The sequence below is a fragment of the Somniosus microcephalus genome, chromosome 5 (assembly GCF_052327205.1).
Source record: "Somniosus microcephalus isolate GS21.2 chromosome 5, FLI_Smic_1.0, whole genome shotgun sequence".
Lineage (NCBI taxonomy): Eukaryota > Metazoa > Chordata > Chondrichthyes > Squaliformes > Somniosidae > Somniosus > Somniosus microcephalus.
In genome coordinates, this window is record NC_140991.1 from 313,720,825 (window position 1) to 313,744,012 (window position 23,188).

The window sequence follows — 23,188 nt, forward strand, 5'->3', positions numbered from 1 at the left end:
GCACGCAAATCTAACCTCGACAAATTCTGGAAAAAAAGAAAGACGCGCATTTATAGCGTCTTTCATGACCTCAGGACGTCCCAAAGCGCTTTACATCCAATGAAGTACTTTTTGAAGTGCAGTCACTGCTGTAATGTAGGAAACGCGGCAGCCAATTTGCGCACAGCAAGCTCCCACAAACAGCAATGTGATGATGACCGGATCATCTGTTTTAGTGATGTTGGTTGAGGGATAAATGTTGGCCCCGGGACACCGGGGATAACTCCCCCTGCTCTTCTTCAAAATAGTGGCCGTGGGATCATTTACGTCCACCTGAGAGAGCAGACGGGGCCTCGGTTTAACGTCTCATCCGAAAGACGGCACCTCCGACAGTGCAGCGCTCCCTCAGCACTGCACTGGGAGTGTCAGCCTAGATTTTTGTCCTCAAGTCTCTGGAGTGGGACTTGAACCCACAACCTTCTGACTCAGAGGCGAGGGTGCCGCCCACTGAGCCACAGGCTGACACCTGATCAAATATTACAACGTCTGCGGAAAAATTGTTATAAGCTGGAATTGCAACCCGAAAATTCTACACATCGTCTGACTTCCAATAATAATCTGAGCGAGCTTTAATGCTGCAAAATATTCTAAAAATCTCTAAGTGGGATGCGAAAAATTTTCAAATTTGTTTAAGCGCTTGAATTAAACAACCCACTCCCGTAAGGCAAAAGGGCAAATGGAGAGTCAGAGACAGAGAACAAAAGCGCACATTGATGCAGAGCCAGAGATAGTTACTTAAAAATTAAGACCGACAGAAACACACACACACGCACGCATGAGAAACACGCCAACAGCAGAGATGAAAGGGTTGGATTTTCTGCTATCAATGGACAAAATGCCCATCTTCATGCAATCTACAAATGAACAGAATCACAGAAAGACAGATTTAAAATGGGATATTCCTGAGAAAAGGTTTTTTCATCAGTAAAGAAAAAAACAGCAGCCAACCATGTGCAATATTGATCCTTTAATGTTTCTCAAGCAGCTAATCAACTACGTACTGGTGGAAATGTTCAAACGTTTCTTAGTTCAGCCGGGGATCATGTAAATTTGGGGCAAAATGGCTTAAGCCCAGTTGGTAATATTAGAACACACGAAATAGGAGTCGTCGGCCATTCAGCTCTTCGAGCCTGCTCCGCCATTCAATGAGATCATGGCTGATCTTCTACCTCAACTCCGCCCTCCTGCACTATCCCCATATCCCTCGATTCCCTTAATATTCAAAAATGAGGAGAGATTGGGTCAATTAGGTTTATATTCACTGGAGTTTAGAAGAATGAGAGGGGATCTCATTAAAACGTATAAAATTCTAACAGGACTAGACAGACTAGATGCAGGAAGGATGTTCCCGATGGCGGGGGAGTCCAGAACCAGGGGTCACAGTCTACGGATAAGGGGTAAGCCATTTAGGACAGAGATGAGGAGGAATTTCTTCACCCAGAGTGTGGTGAACCTGTGGAATTCTCTACCACAGAAGGCAGTTGAGGCCAATTCATTAAATATATTTAAGAAGGAGTTAGATATATTTCTTAAGGCTAAAGGGATCAAGGGATATGGGGAGAAAGCAGGGACAGGGTACTGAGTTTGGATGATCAGCCATGATCTCATTAAATGGCGGAGCAGGCTCGAGGGGCCGAATGGCCTACTCCTGCTCCTATCTTCTATGTTTCTATGTTTAATCGATCGATCACTGTCTTGAATATACTCAACGACTGAGCCTCCACAGCCCTCTGGCGTAGAGAATTCCAAAGATTCACAACCCTGAGTGAGGGCCGACCCCTTATCCTGAGACAATGATCCCCTAGTTCTAGACTCTCCAGCCAGGGGGAAACAACCTCTCAGCATCTACCCTGTCAAGCCCTTTAAGAATTTTGTATGTTTCAATGAGATCGCCTCTCATTCTTCTAAACTCTAGAGAATATAGGCCTAGTCTACTCAATCTCTCCTCGTGGGACACTCCCCTTATCCCAGGAATTCTCAACTCTTGAGTCAGAAGCTTGTGGATTCAAGATCTGCTCCAGGATTTCAACACTTCCACACTTCAGGACAGTAATCAGCTTTTTGCATGGGAAGTTAAACAGAGGCCTCCATCTGCCTATACAGGTGGATGCAAAAAAAAGTCCTATGGCAATCTTCAAAGCAGAGCAGGAAGCTCTCCTGGTATCCTGGCAACATTCCTCCCTCAACCAACAACACCAACATTTATTCATCTCGTTTGTTGTTTGCAGAACTTTGCTATGCCCTAATTGGCTGCTGAATTAGCCTACATAGCAACAATGGCTGCCCTTCAACAACAACAACAACTTGTATTTATATAGCGCCTTTAACGCAGTAAAATTGCCCAAGGTGTTTCACAGGAGCGATCATCAGACAAAATGTGACACCGAATCACATAAGGAGATATCAGGATAGGTGACCTAAAGTTTGGTCAAAGAGGTAGGTTTTAAAGAGCGTCTTAAAAGGAGAGAGAGAGAGAGGCGGAGAGGTTTAGGGAGGGAATTCCAGAGCTTAGGGCCCAGGCAGCTGAAGGCACGGCCACCAATGGTGGAGCGATTAAAATCGTGGATGCGCAAGAGGCCAGAATCAGAGGAGCGCAGAGATCATAAGAACATAAGAAATAGGAGCAGGAGTCGGCCATTCGGCCCTTTGAGCCTGCTCTGCCATTCAATGAGATCATGGCTGATCTTCTGCCTCAACTCCATTCACCGGCCCTATCGCCATATCCCTTGATGCCCTTACTAGTCAGAAATCTATCGACTTCTGTTTTGAATACACCCAATGACTGAGCCTCCACAGCCCTCTGGGGTAGAGAATTCCAAAGATTCACCACCCTCTGTGTGAAGAAATTTCTTCTCATCTCAGTCCTGAATGGCCTACCCTTTATCCTGAGGCTGTGGCCCCTGGTTCTAGACTCCCCAGCCAAGGGAAACATTCTCCCAGCATCCACCCTATCAAGCCCTGTAATAATTTTGTGTGCTTCAATGAGATCCCCTCTCATTCTTCTGAATTCAAGAGAATACAGGCCTAGTTTACTCAACCTCTTCTCATATGACAGTCCTGCCATCCCAGGAATCAATCTCGTGAACCTTCGTTGCACTCCCTCTATGGCAAGTATATCCTTCCTTAGGTAACAACAAAATTGTACACAGTACTCCAGGTGTGGTCTCACCAAGGCCCTGTATAATTGGAGTAAGACTTCTTTACTCCTGTACTCAAATCCTCTTGTAATGAAGGCCAGCATACAATTTGCCTTCCTAATGGCTTGCTGCATCTGCACATTCACTTTCAGTGTCTCATGTACAAGGACATCCAGGTCCCTTTGAGCATCTGCATTCCCCAATCTTTCACCATTTAGGAAATACTCTGCCTTCCTGTTTTTTCTACCAAAGTGGATAACTTCACATTTATCCACATTATAAGCCATCTGCCATGTTCTCGCCCACTCACTGAGCCTGTCGAGATCCCCTTGAAGCCCTTCACATCCTCTTCACAACTGACACTGCCACCTAGCTTTGTGTCATCAGCAAATTTGGAAATGTTACATTTAGTCCCCTCATCCAAATCATTGATATAGATTGTGAATAGCTGGGGACCAAGCACCGATCCTTGTGGTACCCCACTAGTCACAGCCTGCCATCCTGAAAAAGGCCCGTTTATCCCTACTCTTTGTTTTCTGTCTGTTAACCAATTCTCAATCCATGCTAGTATATTACCCCCAATTCCATGTGCCCTAATTTTGTTCACCAGCCTCTTGTGTGGGACCTTATCGAAGGCCTTCTGAAAATCCAAATACACCACATCTACCGGTTCCCCTTTGTCTACTCCACTAGTTATATCTTCAAAGAACTCCAATAGATTTGTCAAACAGGATTTCCCTTTCATAAATCCATGTTGACTCTGCCCAATCTTACTATTAGTTTCTAAGTGCCCAGTTATTGCATCCTTTATAATAAATTCCAGCATTTTCCCAACTACTGATGTGAGGTTAACAGGTCTGTAGTTCCCCGTTTTCTTTCTCCCTCCTTTCTTAAATAGTGGGGTTACATTTGCTATCCTCCAATCTGCAGGAACTGTTCCAGAATCTATCGAATTTTGGAAGATGACAACCAATGCGTCCATTATCCCAATGGCCACATCTTTCAAAACCCTAGGATGTAGGTCATCCGGTCCTTGAGATTTATTGACTTTTAGTCCCAATTTTACTAGTACTGTTTTTTTACTAATAATACATTTTTTAAGTTCCTCATTCTCGCCACACCCTTGGTTTTCTCGTATTTCTGGGAGGCTTTTTGTGTCTTCCTCCGTGAAGACAGAAACAAAGTATTTATTTAATTTCTCAGCCATTTCCTCATTCCCCATTATAAATTCTCCCGTCTCTGACTGTAAAGGACCTACATTTACCTTCGCCAGTCTTTTCCTTTTCACATACCTATAGAAGCTTGTACAATCCGTTTTTATATTTTTCGCTAGTTTGTGCTCATATTTCATTTTCCCTTTCTTTATCAATTTCTTGATCCCCCTTTGCTGATTTCTAACAAGATCCCAATCCTCAGGCTGACCGCTTTTTCTGGCAACTTTAGAAGTTTCCTCCTTTGACTTAATACTAGCTTTAATTTCTTTTGTTAGCCATGGTTGGATCACATTTCCTTTTGGGTTTTTATGCCCTAGAGGAATATATGTTTGTTGCAAATTATGTATTATTTCCTTGAATATTAGCCATTGTATGTCCACCTTCATACCTTTTAGTGTAGTCTCCCAGTCTACCATGGCCAACTTGTCCCTCATACCCTTGTAGTTTCCTCTATTTAGATTGAAGACCTTCGTTTCAGATTGGACTACATCACTCTCAAACTTAATGTAAAATTCAATCATATTATGGTCACTTGTCCCTAAAGGCCCCTTTACCACAAGATTATTGATTAGCCCTTTCTCATTACACAGTACCAGATCCAGAATAGATCATGGTGGGTTGTGGGTCTGGAGGAGGTTACAGAGATAGGGAGGGGCGAGGAGGCCATGGAGGGATTTGAAAACAAAGGATGAGAATTTTGAAATCGAGGCGTTGCTTAACTGGGAGCCAATGTAGGTCAGCGAGCACAGGGGTGGTGGGTGAACGGGACTTGGTGCGAGTTAGGACACGGGCAGCAGCGTTTTGGACGACCTCAAGTTTCTGAAGGGTGGAAAATGTGAGGCCGGCCAGGAGTGCGTTGGAATAGTTGAGCCTAGAGGTAACAAAGGCACGGATGAAAGTTTCAGCAGCGGATGAGCTGAGACAGGGTCGGAGACGGGCGATGTTACGGAGGTGGAAGTGGGCAGTTTTGGTGATGGATCGAACGTGTGGTCAGAAGCTCGTTGTTATAAATCTCATCATCATGAAGAAATGACTCATGAAATAACACTGGGTGGCCAGCTGGTGGCGCCGTCCAAGGAGTATAAATACTCGGGCGTGGGCTCAGCTTGCCCAGGGAATTTTGTAAGACAGGAACTAGTGAAGGACAACTAGACCTCCATGTTTTGAAACAAGTTGATTAAAGCCTTGCTTTATACTCGAACCAAGTGCATAGTGAGTTTTATTACATCACTCGTCACAGGGTCAAAAAGAACGGCAAAACAATAATGATAAGCACTTTTGTACATCCTGATGTGAGGAAACGGCTAATTCTTTACATTAAATTTAACTTTTTAGTGAGTTTCCTTGAGCAATGTTCAGTTAGTGAAAGGGATTCCAGTCAGACAGTGTTTTAGCTGATGACGAGAGGCCACAAACAACATTGCCGTTAAGCTGTGTGGCCGCGCAGCGGTCTGGCGGTCCTGCGCAGGCTGCTCACCGGCTTTTAAATGGAAAAAAAAACAGCGCGTGCACAAAAATTTGCATGAGCCGCGCAGCCCGTTAAAGGGACTGTGCACCCAAAAAAAAAAGAATTAGAGGGAACATTGATTACAAGTGTACAGTGACTCCCCCGAGGACAAAAAACAACAGACTGATACCTGGGATGGCAGGAATGACGTATGAGGAGAGATTGGGTCGATTGGGCTTATACTCGCTGGAGTTTAGAAGAATGAGAGGGGATCTCATTGAAACTTATACATTTCTAACAGGACTAGACAGCCTAGATGCAGTAAGAATGTTCCCGATGGTCGGGGAGTCCAGAACCAGGGGTCACAGTCTAAGGATAAGGGGTAAGCCATTTAGGACAGAGATGCGGAGAAATTTCTTCACCCAGAGAGTGGTGAACCTGTGGAATTCTCTACCACAGAAGGCAGTTGAGGCCAATTCATTAAATATATTCAAGAAGGAGTTAGATATATTTCTTAAGGCTAAAGGGATCAAGGGACATGGGGAGAAGGCAGGGACAGGGTACTGAATTTGGATGATCAGCCATGATCTCATTGAATGGCGGAGTAGGCTCGAGGGGCCCGAATGGCCTACTCCTGCTCCTATCTTCTATGTTTCTATGTGATGTACCTGAAGGGGGCCTTTATCCCCTGTAACTGTCTCCAGTTGAATGACTTAATTGACAGTTCGATTTAGGTGAAGGCTTGGGGGGTGAATCTCATTAAAACTGAAGTTATTGCAGTTAACTGCCTGAGGAAATGTGGAAAGATGAGGATCCTCGTGTAGCCAGAGAGTGAAAGAAAGGCATTAAAAAAAAGCAGGGTGTTGGAACAGATGCTTCAGAATTCGACAAGGCTTGGCCGACCGTTAACCCTTCGAGCTCGAAGCCCGGCTGTGACGTGGTAAATTCTCTGGTCCTGCACCGCAAGGATTTCAAAATCTTGCCTTTTGCCAACCTGCAACGCCAGACTTGGCTTGGAGTATTTCACCTCTGGTCTGACTGCACAGCTGTGGAACACTGTCTCGGTTTTCCATTAATGACCCCAGTGAGGCCTTAATAAGGAAAACACATACCGTCAAATCATTTTTAACAAACTGGTTGTTAATTCATTTTTTTTTTTTTTTTTTTAAAAAGAGGGTAGGAATTCTCAAAATTGCAGTTATAAGAGGCGAATAGCTTGTTCGTGCTTTCTACTGACATCGCAATACTTTTAACTCATATCTTTTTTTCTACTAAAATTGACGAGAGGAATCGAGGCTACCTATTTCAATATTACATGCCTAAATGTTACAGTATAATCACTGCATAAGGAGCACCAGTTAAAAATAATTGAGTATCAATGCAAGCATTCCTCAACATCACATAATCCTTTTGAACCTATTAAATTACATAAGAATGTAAGAATTAGGAGGAGTAGGCCATTCGGCCCCTCGAGCCTGCTCTGCCATTCAATGAGATCATGGCTGATCTTCGACCTCAACTCCACTTTCCTGCCTGATCTCCATATCCCTCGATTCCCCTAGAGTCCAAAAATCATCGATCTCTGTCTCGAATATACAAAATGATTCAGCATCCGCAGCCCTCGGGGGTAGAGAATTCCAAAGGTTCACAACCCTCTGAGTGAAGAAATTCCTCCTCATCTCAGTCCTAAATGGCCGACCTCTTATCCTGAGACTGTGACCCCTGGTTCTAGACTCTCCAGCCAGGGGAAACAGCCTCTCAGCATCTACCCTGTCAATCCCCCTCAGAATCTTATATGTTTCAATGAGATCACCTCTCATTCTTTTAAGCTCCAGAGAGTATATTAGACCAGCGAGAAATGTAACAGTTTGTGTTCCGCAGATGTGCAATGTGCAGATAGAAAATATACTTTCTCGACTCGCAGTCAACGAGTATCCTATAACAAAAGATAATTTCATTCACACCACATGTAAAACTCACTTGTACAAAGGAATGTCTGGCTCTTTGCCCTCTGTTCGCAGGGTCAGACAACACTGCTGCAGTTGCGACTTGGGGTCATTCCAATCCTGGTTCAGGATAAACTCCTGCACCGACATAAAGGAAAGGTCGTTAGAGGTTAAAGCCTGTGCATGTCACTGGAGTTTGACTACAGACTTTGTACATTTAATTACTTCAGCTAACTGTAACCTTTGAGCTTTTGTATTCTGATAAAGTCACCGAAGGCACGGAGACAATGCAATAACTCCTAATCAGTCCACAACCGATTTCGTACAATTTTTACGTACATCTGTCTGGGAACGCAGACCCAAAGAACACTATAGGGAAATAAAAAGCTTGACTACATTGAGAAAAGTGCTGGTTTACAAGTATTATAGTTATATTCTGCTTGTTTAAAATAGCATCAATAGATGTATCTCCCTATCTCTGTAATCTCCACAACCCGCCACCCCCCCCCGACCCCGAGATATCTGCGCTCCTCTAATTCAGGCCTCTTGAGCATCGCTGATTTTAATCGCTCCACCATTGGTGGCCGTGCCTTCAGCTGCCTGGGCCCTAAGCTCTGGAATTCCCTCCCTAAACCTCTCCGCCTCTCTACCTCTCTTTCCTCCTTTAAGACGCTCCTTAAAACCTACCTCTTTGACCAAGCTTTTGGTCACTGGCCCCAATTTCTCCTTATGTGGCTCGGTGTCAATTTTTTTGTCTTAAAGTACTCCTGTTAAAGGCGCTATATAAATACAAGTTGTTGTATATCGGACAGAAGACATCAGTGGTTGGTATTAAAGAGGACAATTCCCAGGTTTACAACAGGTGAGAGAAGCATGAGTTTACTTCAATTAATTATAGTTTTGCTTAAGGATGCACGGGACAGAAAATGCTCCATAGTATTATGAGGAGCAAAAATTTCCACCACTGTAAATGGGGACACATGGCACGGGGCTGAACAGGCAGGAGCTTCCGCTCGGTTGCGCTGGACTTTTCAAAGGTAATTCGCCCGAAATCAGCCAAACCGGCACAAAAGGTCGCGGCATTTTAAGCACAAATTACGTCCAGCGCAACTCGAGTTTCCGCCATCTTTGGAGCCAGTTGTTAAAAAATCCCACTGGAAGATGGCCCTGCCTACAAACTGGCCTCGCCCCCAGTTCAAATTTATCACCATCGGGAGTTTCCGCTAACTGCACTCGTTCGCAGCCCTTCGAGAAGCTCCAAAAATTAAGCGCTTTTTTTTTTTTTTTTAGGCGTCAGGACACCAATAAGAACAATTTCAAAGCTTTTAAATATTTAATTTACTCAGGAACTGACTACTGTACACCAAGAGCAGGTCAGAGGCTAGGTATTCTGTGGTGAGTGTCTCACCTCCTGACTCCCCAAAGCCTTTCCACCATCTACAAGGCACAAGTCAGGAGTGTGATGGAATACTCTCCACTTGCCTGGATGAGTGCAGCTCCAACAACACTCAAGAAGCTCGACACCATCCAGGACAAAGCAGCCCGCTTGATTGGCACCCCATCCACCACCTTAAACATTCATTCCCTCCACCACCAGCGCACCGTGGCTGCAGTGTGTACCATCTATAAGATGCACTGCAGCAACTCACCAAGGCTTCTTCGGCAGCACCTCCTAAACCCGCGACCTCTTCCACCTTGAAGGACAAGGGCAGCAGGCGCATGGGAACACCGCCACCTCCAAGTTCCCCTCCAAGTCACACACCATCCTGACTTGGAAATATATCGGCCGATCCTTCATCGCCGCTGGGTCAAAATCCTGGAACTCCCTCCCTAACAGCAGTGTGAGTATCTTCACCACACGGACTGCAGCGGTTCAAGAAGGCGACTCACTACCACCTTCTTGAGGGCAATTAGGGATGGCCAATAAATGCTGGCCTTGCCAGCGATGCCCACATCCCAGGAAGGAATAAAATATATGTAACTAGCAAATGGTTCTGTATAGTTTTTTTTACATTCATTTAAAAATCAGGTTACTCACAGGTGCTAGACTTATTAAAAATGTTCATTTGTTTGTCAAACCCATTTTCAGCTGCACCAGGTTACCACTCTTAAATACATCAAGGAGCATTTCTTAATGCAAACATTTTTTTTTTTTTAAATGATGTTGTGAAACGCTGCTCAATCGCGCTGGTCCACGGCAGATTTTACATTCACCGATATGCAAATGAGCTTGAGCGGAAACTTGAGCAAAATTTAAAAGAAAAACAATTCTGAAAACTGGCGCAATTTTGAGCGCCAATTTGCGCCCGGATCGCCAACTGCGCCAAAAGACTTGGCCAATAAATTTACACTGAAGCGAGGTTGAACATATACTGACCTTCAATCGCGGGAAGAAACACACGTTCATGAAAGTGCGGACATAGTCCAAATCCTGGTCGATATAAAGTGCAGCTATGAATGCTAGATTAAAAAAAAATAAAATGAAACTTTAACAAAGGTACACTTTTAACATTTATTCTCTGTAGCCCATATTGAATTTGATCCCATCCATTTGAAAGAAAGACAGACTTGCATTTCTATAGCGCCTTTCACGTCCACCGGACGTCCCAAAGCGCTTTACAGCCAATGAAGTACTTTTTGAAGTGTAGTCACTGTTGTAATGTAGGAAACGTGGCAGGCAATTTGCGCACAGCAAGCTCCCACAACAGCAATGTGATCATCTGTTTTAGTGATACTGATTGAGGGAGAAATATTGGCCAGGACAATTATTTTAGAGTGGGGAGTATCGTTCTCTCTCTATCCTTTTACGACCTCAGGACGTCCCAACACGCTTTACAGCCAATGAAGCACTTTTTGAAGTGTGGTCACTGTTGTAATGTAGGAAATGCGGCAGCCAATTTGCGCACAGCAAGCTCCCACAAACAGCAATGTGATAATGACCAGATAATCTGTATTAGTGATGCTCAATAAGCGATAAATATTGGCCCCAGGACACCGGGGATAACTCCCCTGCTCTTCTAAGAAATAGTGCCATGGGATCTTTTACGTCCACCCGAGAGAGCAGACGGGACCTCGGTTTAATGTCTCATCCGAAAGACGGCACCTCCGACAGTGCAGCACTCGCTCAGCATTGCACTGGGAGTGTCAGCCTAGATCAAGTCTCTGGAGTGGGACTTGAACCCACAACCTTCTGACTCAGAGGAGAGAGCGCTGCCCACTGAGCCACAGCTGACACTTGACTTTGGTACATTACAGGAAACTTTGTGCTATCCGGCACCCACGGGACCGAGCTGCTGCCGTTGCCTCAAAACTGCCATACTCTCCAGAGTTAATGTTGAGAGATACGGAGATTCTTATCTCCGTATTTGACAACAAACACTGTTGCTTAGCAACAGCTTCTAAACATTCGGGTGTGGCCCTAAAGCTCTGTAGCTGAAGCTGTTGCTATAGCTACAGACCTTGCAGAGCTTGACTGTTCAAACAAAGCAAAAAAAACAAACAAAAAGAATAAAAAACGGCTGCTGATTTTTGCCGGTGGCTCCAGATTGCTGGATAGCTCACCTCCGGATAGCACAAAGTTTCCTGTACATTTTTAAAAAAAAAGATTGAGCAGATCTATTCAAAAGAAAAACACAAATTTTGGCCCAAGGCGATGAGTTTGAGGATTCTATGCCTTTATAAAAATGACCATGCTCAAGTACAATCTGTCATTTTACGCCTATACTCAGCGTATGCAATGCCACGCTAACAGCAGCAATAGCTTTCGGGCCTCCTGCGACAGATAAGCAACTTTTCTATTTGTTGTGAATATTTCCACTGTGCCTGTAGCTCCACAGTCTCAGGATAAGGGGTCGGTCATTTAGGACTGAGCTGAGGAGGAATTTCTTCAATCAGGGGGTTGTGAATCTTTGGAATTCTCTACCCCAAAGGGCTGTGGATGCTGAATCGTTGAGTATATTCAAGGCTGCGATAGATGGATTTCTGGACTCGATGGTAATCAAGGGATAGGGAGATACATAGAAACATAGAAACTAGGAGCAGGAGTAGGCCATTCGGCCCTTCGAGCCTGCTCCGCCATTCAACGAGATCATGGCTGATCATCCAATCCCTAGCACCCGGTCCCTACACCGACAGCCATCCCACCCAAGCCCTATCCCCGTAACCCCGTAACCCCACGTATTTAATCCCCCCTAACACTAAGGGCCAATTTTTTATCATGGCCAATCAACCTAACCCGCACATCTTTGGATCGGGTGGGAAAATGGAGTTGAGGTCGAAGATCAGCCATGATCTTACTGAATGGCGGAGCAGGCTCGAGGGGCCGCATGGCCGACTCCTGCTCCTAATTCTTATGCTTTTATGTCCAGCACATCATGTCTTCAGTAGCTTGTGTGTCAAGCATGCATTTGCCTGGTGTTCTGAAAACACCCATTCACTTCCTTGCAGTCCTTGGAAAAGGATGTGTTACCATCCAACATCTGGCAACCCAGGAATTCTTCTCCTGCCTGACTTTCTTTACTAACCCCCAGCCCCAACCATTGGCTTTCTGTTCCATCTGGTGTCAGGACATCCACTGGGGGCAGGGATGGGAAGGGGGACTCTGTCGAATTGCATTGTAAAGGGGGAAAAAAGTAGATTGTTTTCCATAATTTTCATGTAAAGCTGACAGAGCTTGGTAAAATAAATATGTCAATGTGGGAACAGCCAGCCTAGTCTTCAAATTTATCTCAATCACCATCTCAAGGGCAATTCGGGATGGGCAATAAATATTAATTTAAACATTCACTCCCTCCACCACCGGCGCAGTGTGTACCATCTACAAGATGCACTGCAGCAACTCGCCAAGGCTTCTTCGGCAGCACCTCCCAAACCCACGACCTCTGCCACCTAGAAGGACAAGGGCAGCAGGTGCCTGGGAACACCACCACCTCCAAGTTCCCCTCCAAGTCACACACCATCCTGACTTGGAAATATATCAGCCGATCCTTCATCGTCCCTGGGTCAAAATCCTGGAACTCCCTCCCGAACAGCACTGTGGGGGCACCTTCACCATATGGACTGCAACGGCTCAAGAAGGCGGCTCACCACCACCTTCTCAAGGGCAACTAGGGATGGGCAATAAATGCTGGCCTTGCCAGCGACGCCCACATCCCATAAAATACTTTTTTTTTTTTAAATGCTCCCTTCAGATCAAACTCCATGTTGGGAGTGTGAATTCATAAATTTTATCTTGCATCCTGTAGTACCTTTCCTGTTGCGAGGATCGTAAAATGAAACCGCACAGAAGGAGGCCATTCGACCCGTCGAGCCTGTGCCCGCTCTTTGAAAGAGCTATCCAAATAGCCCCACTTCCCCAGCTCTCTCCCCATAGCCGTCCAATTTATTTTCCTTTTCAATTGTTTATCCGATTCTCTTTTGAAAGCTGCTATTGACTCTGCATCCACCGCCTTTTCAGGCAGCGCATTCCAGATCACAACTGCGTAAAAACAAATTCTGCTCATCTTCCCCCGGGATCAGGTATAGCACTTTTCTTTGAAATTGGAATCGGCAGTTATTTAACAACAACTTGTATTTATATATCACCTTTAAAGTAGTAAAACATCCCAAGGCACTTCACAGGAGTGTTTTCAGACAAAATTTGACTTTTTCTAAATCCACATCCATGGGGCTGTGGTGGAAAGGGGGACAGCTTTAAGTTCCTCGGAGTCCACATCACGGAAGACCTCTCCTGGTCCCTCAATACCTCCTCTCTGGTGAAGAAGGCCCAGCAGCGCCTATATTTCCTAAGGAGGCTGAAGGGATGTAACCTGTCACCCCTGATCCTCTCTAACTTTTACCGCTGCACTATAGAGAGCATCCTGACAAACTGTATCACAGTATGGTATGGCAGCCGTAGTTCCTATGACCGGAAAGCCCTGCAGCGGGTAGTCAAAACTGCCCAACGCATTACCGGCACCCGGCTACCGACCATAGAGAACATCTACCAGAAACGCTGTTTACGGAGGTCACTGACCATCATCAAAGACCCTACCCACCCCAGCCACAGTCTGTTCGCCCCCCTGCCATCTGGGAGACGCTACAGATGCATTCGCACCCGAACGACCAGATTTAGGAACAGCTTCTTTCCCAGGGCTGTCATCCTACTGAACTCCACAAATAAACTCTAAAGCCTGCACATCTGCCAATGCACTTTATTATGTTTATGTTAATGTTAATGTATTACAAGCCAAATGTATGTTGAATGTTTAAATGTCTTAATCAAAATGTACACTCTCGGGAGCCGCAAGCCTACATTTCGTTGTACTGCACTTGTGCACTAACAATGACAATAAAGTTGATTATTATTATTATGTATTGTAAAGGGGAAGAAAAGTAGATTTCTTTTCCCCTAATTTTCATGTACAGCACAGAGGTTGGTAAAATAAATGCGTTATCCTGGGAGGAGCCAGCCCAGTCTTCATAAAGATTTACGGCACAGAAGGAGGCCATTCGGCCCATCGTGTCTGATCCGGCTGACAAAGAGCTCTCCAGCCTAATCCCAGTTTCCAGCTCTTGGTCCGTAGCCCTGTAGGTTCCGGCACTTCAAGTGTATATCCAAGTACCTTTTAAATGTGATGAGGGTTTCTGCCTCTACCACCCTTTCAGGCAGTGAGTTCCAGACCCCCACCACCCTCTGGGTGAAAAAAGTTCTCCTCAACTCCCCTCTAATCCTTCTACCAATTACTTTAAATCTCTGCCCCCTTGGTTATTGACCTATTTTGCAAAAAATTCTCTCAATCGACTGTATTTGTAATTCCACAAGCTGGGACAAGAATTGAGCCATGAATTTATTAGTTGAAAGGGGCGTTAAAGAAATGAAAATGAAGCTTTGACGTGGAATAGATTAATTAAAAAAAAAAAAGCCCTTATAGCATCAGCACGTGGCGGTCACATTATTTAACAGATAAGTATACGTGCACTCACATTCTAAAAGATCAGCAAGGGTCTTGGTTCGTAGTGCGACCGGTCTTTTGGTTTTGTCATTGGTGATGGCAAAGTCCTGCATGCCCAGTTCTTCCGCCACTTTGGCCTGAGTCCGGTTATTGACCAGGGAGCTCCGTAACAGCTGCAAAAAAAAGCCATCGCAGCAAAACATTGTTACCGTCCCTTCATTCCTGCCATTCATTCGATTCTGTTAACTGATACCCAGGACACTATCCAGGCAAAGCAGCCCGCATGATTGTCACCCCGTCCAGCACCTTAAACATTCACTCCCTCCACCACCGGCGCACCGTGGCTGCACTGTGTACCATCTACAAGATGCACTGCAGCAACTCGCCAAGGCTTCTTCGGCAGCACCTCACAAACCCGCGACCTCTTCCACCTAGAAGGACAAGGGCAGCAGGCGCATGGGAACACCACCACCTCCAAGTTCCCCTCCAAGTCACACACCACCCTGACTTGGAAATATATCACCGATCCTTCATCGTCGCTGGGTCAAAATCCTAGAACTCCCTCCCTAACAGCTCTGTGGGAGCACCTTCACCACACGGACTGCAGCGGTTCAAGAAGGCGCTCCACCACCACCTTCTCAAGGGCAATTAGGGATGGGCAATAAATGCTGGCCTTGCCAGCGACGCCCACATCCCATGAACGAATAAAAAATATATTGAATTTTCTAAACCGCATCAGATTTTCTTTACTCAACACATAATTTTGGTTTAAGAATCAGAAAATGCTGGAAATACTCAGCAGGTCAGGCAGCATCTGTGGGGAGTTAACGTTTCAGTTCGATGACCTTTAGTCAAAACAGATGCTGCCTGACCTGCTGAGTATTTCCAGCATTTTCTGTTCCAGCATCCACAGTAATTTGCTTTTACATATCATTTTTGGACATTACTTTAAAGGGATTTGAATCTCCAACAACAACAACTTGTATTTATATAGCGCCTTTAACGTAGTAAAACATCCCAAGGCGCTTCACAGGAGTGTCATAAAACAAAATTTGACACCGAGCCGCATATGGAGAAATGAGGGCAAGGCTTGGTCAGAGAGGGAGGTTTTAAGCAGCATCTTAAAAGGAGAAAAAGAGAGGTAGCAAGGCGGAGAGGTTTAGGGAGGGAATTCCAGAGCTTAGGGCCTTGGCAACAGAAGGCACGGCCACCACTGGTGGAGCGATTATAACCAGGGATGCTCAAGAGGGCAGAATTAGAGGAGCGCAGATATCTCGGGGGGGTTGTGGGGCTGGAGGAGATTACAGAGGTAGGGAGGGGCGAGGCCATGGAGGGATTTGAAAACAAGGATGAGCTGTCATTAGGATTCCAGAATTATCTGGCAATATGTTAGAAGGATGAGGAATTTAGTAGCCATGGGGATTTTATTCTGTTGTTGATGTGGTTGATAAAAATGGTATAAAACTAGCGAGTCTCCCGTGGCCTTGAATTTTGTTCCAGTCGGACTTGTTCCACCTGACTGAGGTTACAGCACCACCTCTGGTAAAGCAAGTGCAACAGCCTTTCTATTCCAGGGTTAGATGGTTCTTATCCGAAACTGTTGAGAGAGACGAGCGAGCAGATTGGCGAGACACTGTCCTTCAACACGAGGGAGTCACTAGAACTGGGCAAGTAGCGGAAGATTGGGAAACAGGCCAACCATGGTGCCCGTGTTCAAAAAGGGCAACAAAGCAGACGCGGGTAACTCCAGACCGGTTAGCGCAACTCCAATTCCGTGTAAATAAATGGGATTATCAGGAGTAAATCTGAGGGTTAGCTGTACAACAACAACCTGGTAAACAACAGTCAACAAGGCTGGAGACTGGGACGGTTCAGCCTGACCAACCTCCGTGATTCCTTTGAGGAAGTGACAACACGGGTTGACCTTACGGTGCCGTGTTCTTAGACTTCCGAAAGACATAGAAAGACTTGCATTTCTATAGCGCCTTTCACGACCACCGGACGTCTCAAAGCCCTTTACGGCCAATGAAGTACTTTTTGAAGTGGGGTCACTGTTGTAATGTGGGAAACGCAGCGGCCAATTTGAGCACAGCATGATCACACAAACAGCACTGTGATAATGACCAGTTAATCTGTTTTTGTTATGTTGGTTGAGGGATAAATATTGGCCCCAGGACACCAGGGAGAACTCCCCGGCTCTTCTTCGAAACAGTGCCATGGGATCTTTTACGTCCACCCGAGAGGGCAGACGGGGCCTCGGCTTAACGTCTCATCCGAAAGACGGCACACCTCCGACAGTGCGGTGCTCCCTCAGCACTGCCCCTCTGACAGTGCGGCGCTCCCTCAGCACTGCACTGGGAGTGTCAGCCTAGCTTTATGTGCTCAAGTCTCTGGAGTGGGACTAGAACCCACAACCTTCTGACTCAGAGGCGAGAGTGCTGCCCACTGAGCCACAGCTGACACTTGATGAAGATCCACCAAAAAGATTATTAATTAAGCGCAAAAGCTGTGAGCATTTAAGGTGATACTTGTGTATGGATTACTAGCTGAAGTGCCCGGCGGTGCCGGAGGCTTTTTCGAGGGCATGTTGTTGTTGGAAGAGAGAGAGAGAGAGAGCGACTGGGGGGAAGAGAGAGAGCGACTGGGGGGAAGAGAAGGAGGGGAAGGGAGGGCGGGGGGGAGGGGAAGGGAGGGCGGGGGGGAGGGGAGGGGGAGGGGGAGGGCGGGGAAGGGAGGGAGGGGGAGGGCGGGGAAGGGAGGGCGGGGGGAAGGAAGGAAGGGAGGGCAGGGGAGGGGAAGGGAGGGCGGGGAAGGGAGGGCGGGGGGGGGAGGGGAGGGAGGGCGGGGAAGGGAGGGCGGGGAAGGGAGGGCGGGGAAGGGAGGGCGGGGGAAGGGAGGGCGGGGAAGGGAGGGCGGGGAAGGGAGGGCGGGGAAGGGAGGGCGGGGAAGGGAGGGCGGGGAAGGGAGGGCGGGGGGGGGGAGGGCGGGGGGGGGGAGGGCGGGGGGGGGGAGGGGGAAGGGAGGGCAGGGGGGGCGGGGGGGGTTGGAGGGAGGGGGAGGGAGGGCGGCGGGCGCCCCCCCCCCGAGGGTCGTGCCCCCCCCCCGGAGGTGAAGACCGCCGATTGCGCGCGCAGCAGGAGCTGAGACGCGGCGTCTCTCTCGGCCGGCGGGCCCGGTTGCCAGGGCAACCGTGACGCTGACCAAGCCAGAGAGAGAGACGCCGCGTCTCAGCTGCTCCTGCTGCGCGCGCGCCCCCCCCCCCCCCCCCCCCGAGGGTCGCGCCCCCCCCCCCCGAGGGTCGCGGGCCCCCCCCCCGAGGGTCGCGGCCGCCCCCCCCTCCCCCCCGAGGTGAAGACCGCCGATTGCGCCCGTTGCCAGGGTAACGCTGGACGCTCAGCAAGCCCCGGCAGAGAGAGGCGTCTCAGCTCCTGCTGCGCGCGCACCCTAGCGGCGCTGGGCTGAGGCTCGGCCCTCCAGCCTTCGAGTGGGGCCGGGAGGTGCCTAGCTCGGGCGTGGGTGCGGAGGAGACGCCGAGGCTTCTAGGCCTACCTGGAAAAAGGGGAAAGGTAGGAAAATTAATGAGATTAGATAAGTTAATTACTTTCTAAATCATTTTTTTTTAAAACAATATGTGTTTTAAAAGCAACGTTTTTTTTTTAAGACGCAGAAAGCGGGAAAAAGAAAGGAAAAGTTTGGAATCAAGATGGCGGCGACTCACCTCGGTTCAGAACGATAAAGCCCGGCCACACGTGCACCGATTGGCCCGGCGGCACACGCCAGCAACCCGGCGTACGATTGGTCGAGCTCGAGGTCACTCTGTCGCTAATGAGCGGATAATGAGATGCTAATGAGCGGAACGTTGAAGGTTTTTGGGATACCGCGGGCGGGATTTTAGCCCGGCCGAAACGTAAATACGCTTAAAACCGTCTCGGAAGCGTAAGCTTTCTTTGGAGGTAACGCGCGCGTAGGTACGCCCTGTAACTTTCGAGTGCATACCCATAAGCACACGCGATGACAGACAGATAGATAGACAGACAGACAGATAGACAGAATGACAGAAGTACCGATTTATATATATAGATAAACTGGCTGAAGGGTAGAAAATAATGGGTACAGGTTAGAGGGGCCCTGTCAGGTCGAAGGAGGGGCTGATGAGAGTAGGAAGGCCGACAGCTCAGCATTGGGGACACTTCTGTCACCAACTTACATCAATGACTTGGATTCTAAAACTCAATGCAAATTGATTAAAATTGCAGATGATACCAAACTAGGAAGGGCCAGCGCAATCATAGAATGGGTACAGCACAGGAGGAGGCCATTCGGCCCATCGAGCCCGTGCCGGCTCTCTGCAAGATCACTTCAGCTAGTCCCGCTCCCCCCCGCCCTTTCCCCGTAGCCCTGCAATTTTTTTTTTTTCCTTCGGGTACTTATCCAATTCCCCTTTTGAAAGCCACAAGGCAATCGAAGGAGGCAGCCCTAGATACTACAGAACGAGCTAAAAAAAAAGATACGCGAGTAGGTTGAACACAAATTGAATGCAGACAAGTGATGAAGCATTGGACACGGCGAGGAAAGGCGGGCATGAATGGTGTCGAGATAGCCAAGGATGAAGTCAAAAGAGACCCGAGAACCTTATGTCGACTCGATGCTCAAGGCAGGGCGGCATACGTCTGGTCCTTTATTTTTATGCAGCACTTTCATTTTATATTACTAGCGAGAATTGAACAACAAAACTTAGGACAATTTCGGAAGTACAACTGGTCGGAGCTAGCGAGCTTCTGTGTGGTACAGGGTGAGGGGGCTGGGACACGCAGGACTTGGATATTCTAGAATTGAAATGTAGGGAAGTTATGCTAAACCTGTGTCGAACCTTGGTTAGACCACACTTGGAGCACTGCATACAGTTCTGGTCGCCATATTATAAAAAGGATATAGAGGCACTGGAGAGGGTGCAGAGAAGATTTACAAGGATGATACCAGAAATGTGAGGGTATACATATCAGGAAAGGATGACCAGGCTGGGTCTCTTTTCTCTTGAAAAGAGAAGGCTGAGGGGTGACCTAATAGAGGTCGTTAAAATTATGAAAGGTTTTGATAGAGTGGATACAGAGAGAGTGTTTCCACTTGTGGGGAAGAGCAAAACTAGAGGCCATCAATATAAGATAGTCACCAAGAAATCAAATAGGGAATTTGGTAGAAACTTCTTTACCCAGAGAGTGGTGAGAATGTGGAACTCGCTACCACAGGGAGTGGTTGAAGCGAATAGTATAGATGCATTTAAGGGGAGGCTGGATAAGCACATGAGGGAGAAGGGAATAGAGGGTTACGCTGATAGAGTTAGATGAGGAAAGACGGGAGGAGGCTCGAGTGGAGCATAAACACCGGCACGGACTGGCTGGGCCGAATGGCCTGTTTCTGTGCTGTATATTCTATGCAATCCTATGTAATGTAATGATATGCTACAGCACCATCACTGGCGGGAGGGCGCAATTACAGCGTGACAAGTTGAAATAGGAAGTTTCCATTAAAAATGTTGACATGCGAATTAATAATGGAAAAAGTTGATCCTAAAAGTGCGACAAAAACACTGCAACAGGAAGTAAGGTTTTGTTGACAGGAAGTGCGCACAGGTGTAAGATTTTTAAGAACATACTTTATATTGAGATTTTACAATAAAGTTTTTTTATTGACCTATCACTGAAGAATATTTATGGGCCGGATATTCCGATCCCTACGGGAGTGTACGCTCTGTGTACCCACCCGTAGGGACATTGGAAATGCCGGTTTCAGGCATGCACAGCGCACGCGCTGAAAACCGGCATTTCTGATCTGTCAAGAAAGCTCTCGACAGATCGTCTGGCTGTCCGAGAGAAGGGCCTCTGCAGGCGGATAGTTCCATTTTTTGGAGACCCTCCGCCCGCAGAAAACATTTACAATCCTCGCGCCTGGTAAAAGCGCGCGCAAGACCAGGATAAGAGTTGAAAAAAAGTTAAAAGAAACTTTTTTCCACTGATTTATCATTTAAAAATACTTTAAAGAAAAGTAAATTTATTTTTAGCCCCGTTAAAAACTTTAATTATTTTTATCAAAAATTAAAAATTTTGTTTAAAATAGCTAATTTATGTAATTTCAAGTCATTTTAGAAATGTGATGTTTTTAAAAAAACATTATTTGAAGTTTTACTATGTTTTGGGGGTGATCGCCATTCCTGTATTTGACAGTCAAGTGTATGAAGGGAGATTCCCTTCCGTGATTGGCCCCCCCATGGCCCACGTGATCCCAGGGACGCTGCGAACTACCTGCGCCTCTGGGATACGTGGGCCCTGCGCACCAGCAGTTTGGAGAGGCCCAGCATCGGAACTGTGCGCCTCCCGGGAGCCCTCCGGTAAGGGCGCAGACTTTTCCAGATCGCAGCTCTTCGCCCGCAGGAGGCCTGCGATCGGAATATCTGGGCCTATATTTACATACTGTAGAAGGTGCCATCCTCTTTAATAGCACGGAAGCTGCCATGCATAAAAATGAGTGTATTTTCTGTCGAGTACATTAACAACAGTCCTTTACAGGTGCTTGCCATATTGCTCAGCTCTTAAATAAGATATTAATTTAACAATGACTTGTGCGCGTCTCACCGTTAAGTGACCTTCGTGGTGATCTGGGAAGTGTATGAACAAGTACTCTGTGGCGACCAGCTGCATTATAGAATCACCAAGGAATTCCATCCTCTGATTGTGACCCCTGCAAAAGCAGATCAACGTTGTTAAAATCAATGAGTGCTAAGCAAACAGCAAATTAAATTGAAAAGCACTCAAATTGTGTTCGGTCTCTGTAATTACACGGACTAAAGAGCTTTTGGGTCAATATTAAAACTGCTTATTGTGCACTAACTTCACAGGCACTGGACGTCTGTTCTGTACCTCCCTGATCATGTCCATAAAGCACACTTTTTAAAAATTGCACAGCTCTGTTCTGTAATGCTCAGTTTACTTTACTTAACCCAACAGCGTCAGCCAGTGGCTCAGTGGGTGGCACCCTCGCCTCGGAGTCAGAAGGTTGTGGGTTCAAGTCCCACTCCAGAGACTTGAGCACAACAATCCAGACGGACACTTCCAGTGCACCTTTCAGATGAGATGTTAAACCGAGGCCCCGTCTGCTCTCTCAGGTGGACGTAAAAGATCCCACGGCCACTATTTCGAAGAAGAGCAGGGGAGTTATCCCCGGTGTCCTGGCCAATACTTATCCCTCAACCTTAAATAACCCTCAACATGACTAAAACAGATCATCTTTAACATTCCTGGCAAGTGGAGAGAGCACACAAGTGCAGAGATTAGCAAGCAGCTCCAACGGTTTTATTGCGGACATTTAGATTTACTGGGCTGGATTTTCATTGAAGTCGGGTAGGAGGTGGGACTACAACTTTCGGGTTGTAGTCCCGCCTCATAGAAACAGAGAAGATAGGAGCATGAGTAGGCCATTCGGCCCCTCGAGCCTGTTCCACCATTTAATGAGATCATGGCTGATCATCCAAACTCAGTACCCTGTCCCTGCCTTCTCCCCATATCCCTTGAACCCTTTAGCCTTAAGAAATATATCTAACTCCTTCTTGAATATATTTATAGAAACATAGAGACATCGAGCCTCCGTCAAGTTCTAGCCAACCCACACGATTTTGACTTGATTGACCTTGTTGAGCCCGCCCAGCAGGCTCAACAGGCCAATTAAGGGCCACCCGGCAACAGGTGACGTCACAGATTGACATTTCACCTGTCAAGACCTTTTGACAGATGAAATATTGCGTTTCACAGCTGTTTGAAGCTGTCAAACACTGACAATCTGTATTCTAAGTTAATTCCTTCCTCTCAGGATGATTTCGAGATCTCCCCGGAACAGAAAGCTGAATGCTGCAATTTTGACAGTTCGCAGCCATTCTGCTTTCTGTGCCGGAGAGATGAGGGACTCCCGAGACCTGAAGGAAGGAAGGCTGTAATGGTATGTAAAACTTCTTTAAACACTTTACACACACCAAACACACTTACCTTTGCACTCATGCACCCATCACTCACCTGAACACCGGACATCTCGAACCCTCCAAGCCCTTCATCCCGACGGCCCGCCTCCTCTAACTTGGCGTGGTTTGGAGCCGTCGGGAATCCCACACTTCAAAATTAAAAATAGGGATTAGGCTAAAAACTGCCTGTTAACTACCTGTTAACAGGCAGTTAATTGGCACTAATCCCCTTCCCGCCTCGGGGAGGCGGGTCCCAGTGCGGGGCGGGTACCCGCCTCCTTTGAAACTGGCATGGAGGCGGGTTGGGTGCGGGATGGGGTCATGACCCCCGATTTCGGGATTTTAACCCCCCCCACACGTCTCCAATCCCGCCTCCACGGCCCAATGAAAATCCTGCCCACTGTTTTTGAAGGGATTACGCAGTAGTACTAACTTCAAAATCTCTGTAAAGAACAAATTATGCGGGAG

At 47.0% G+C, this 23,188-nt stretch overlaps 1 protein-coding gene across 2 annotated transcripts in view; it reads right to left on the minus strand.

The window, feature by feature from the left end:
• drosha (drosha ribonuclease III) overlaps window positions 1-23,188 on the minus strand; it is a 213,962-nt gene that overhangs the window by 44,259 nt on the left and 146,515 nt on the right. For both annotated transcript variants that reach the window (XM_085989256.1, XM_085989257.1), the window contains exons 26-29: window positions 21,345-21,450; window positions 14,747-14,888; window positions 10,161-10,243; window positions 7,818-7,921 (exon numbers count right to left, since the gene is read on the minus strand). In XM_085989256.1, the coding sequence (XP_085845382.1) occupies window positions 7,818-7,921; window positions 10,161-10,243; window positions 14,747-14,888; window positions 21,345-21,450 (435 nt within the window). The remainder of the gene's footprint in view (window positions 1-7,817; window positions 7,922-10,160; window positions 10,244-14,746; window positions 14,889-21,344; window positions 21,451-23,188) is intronic.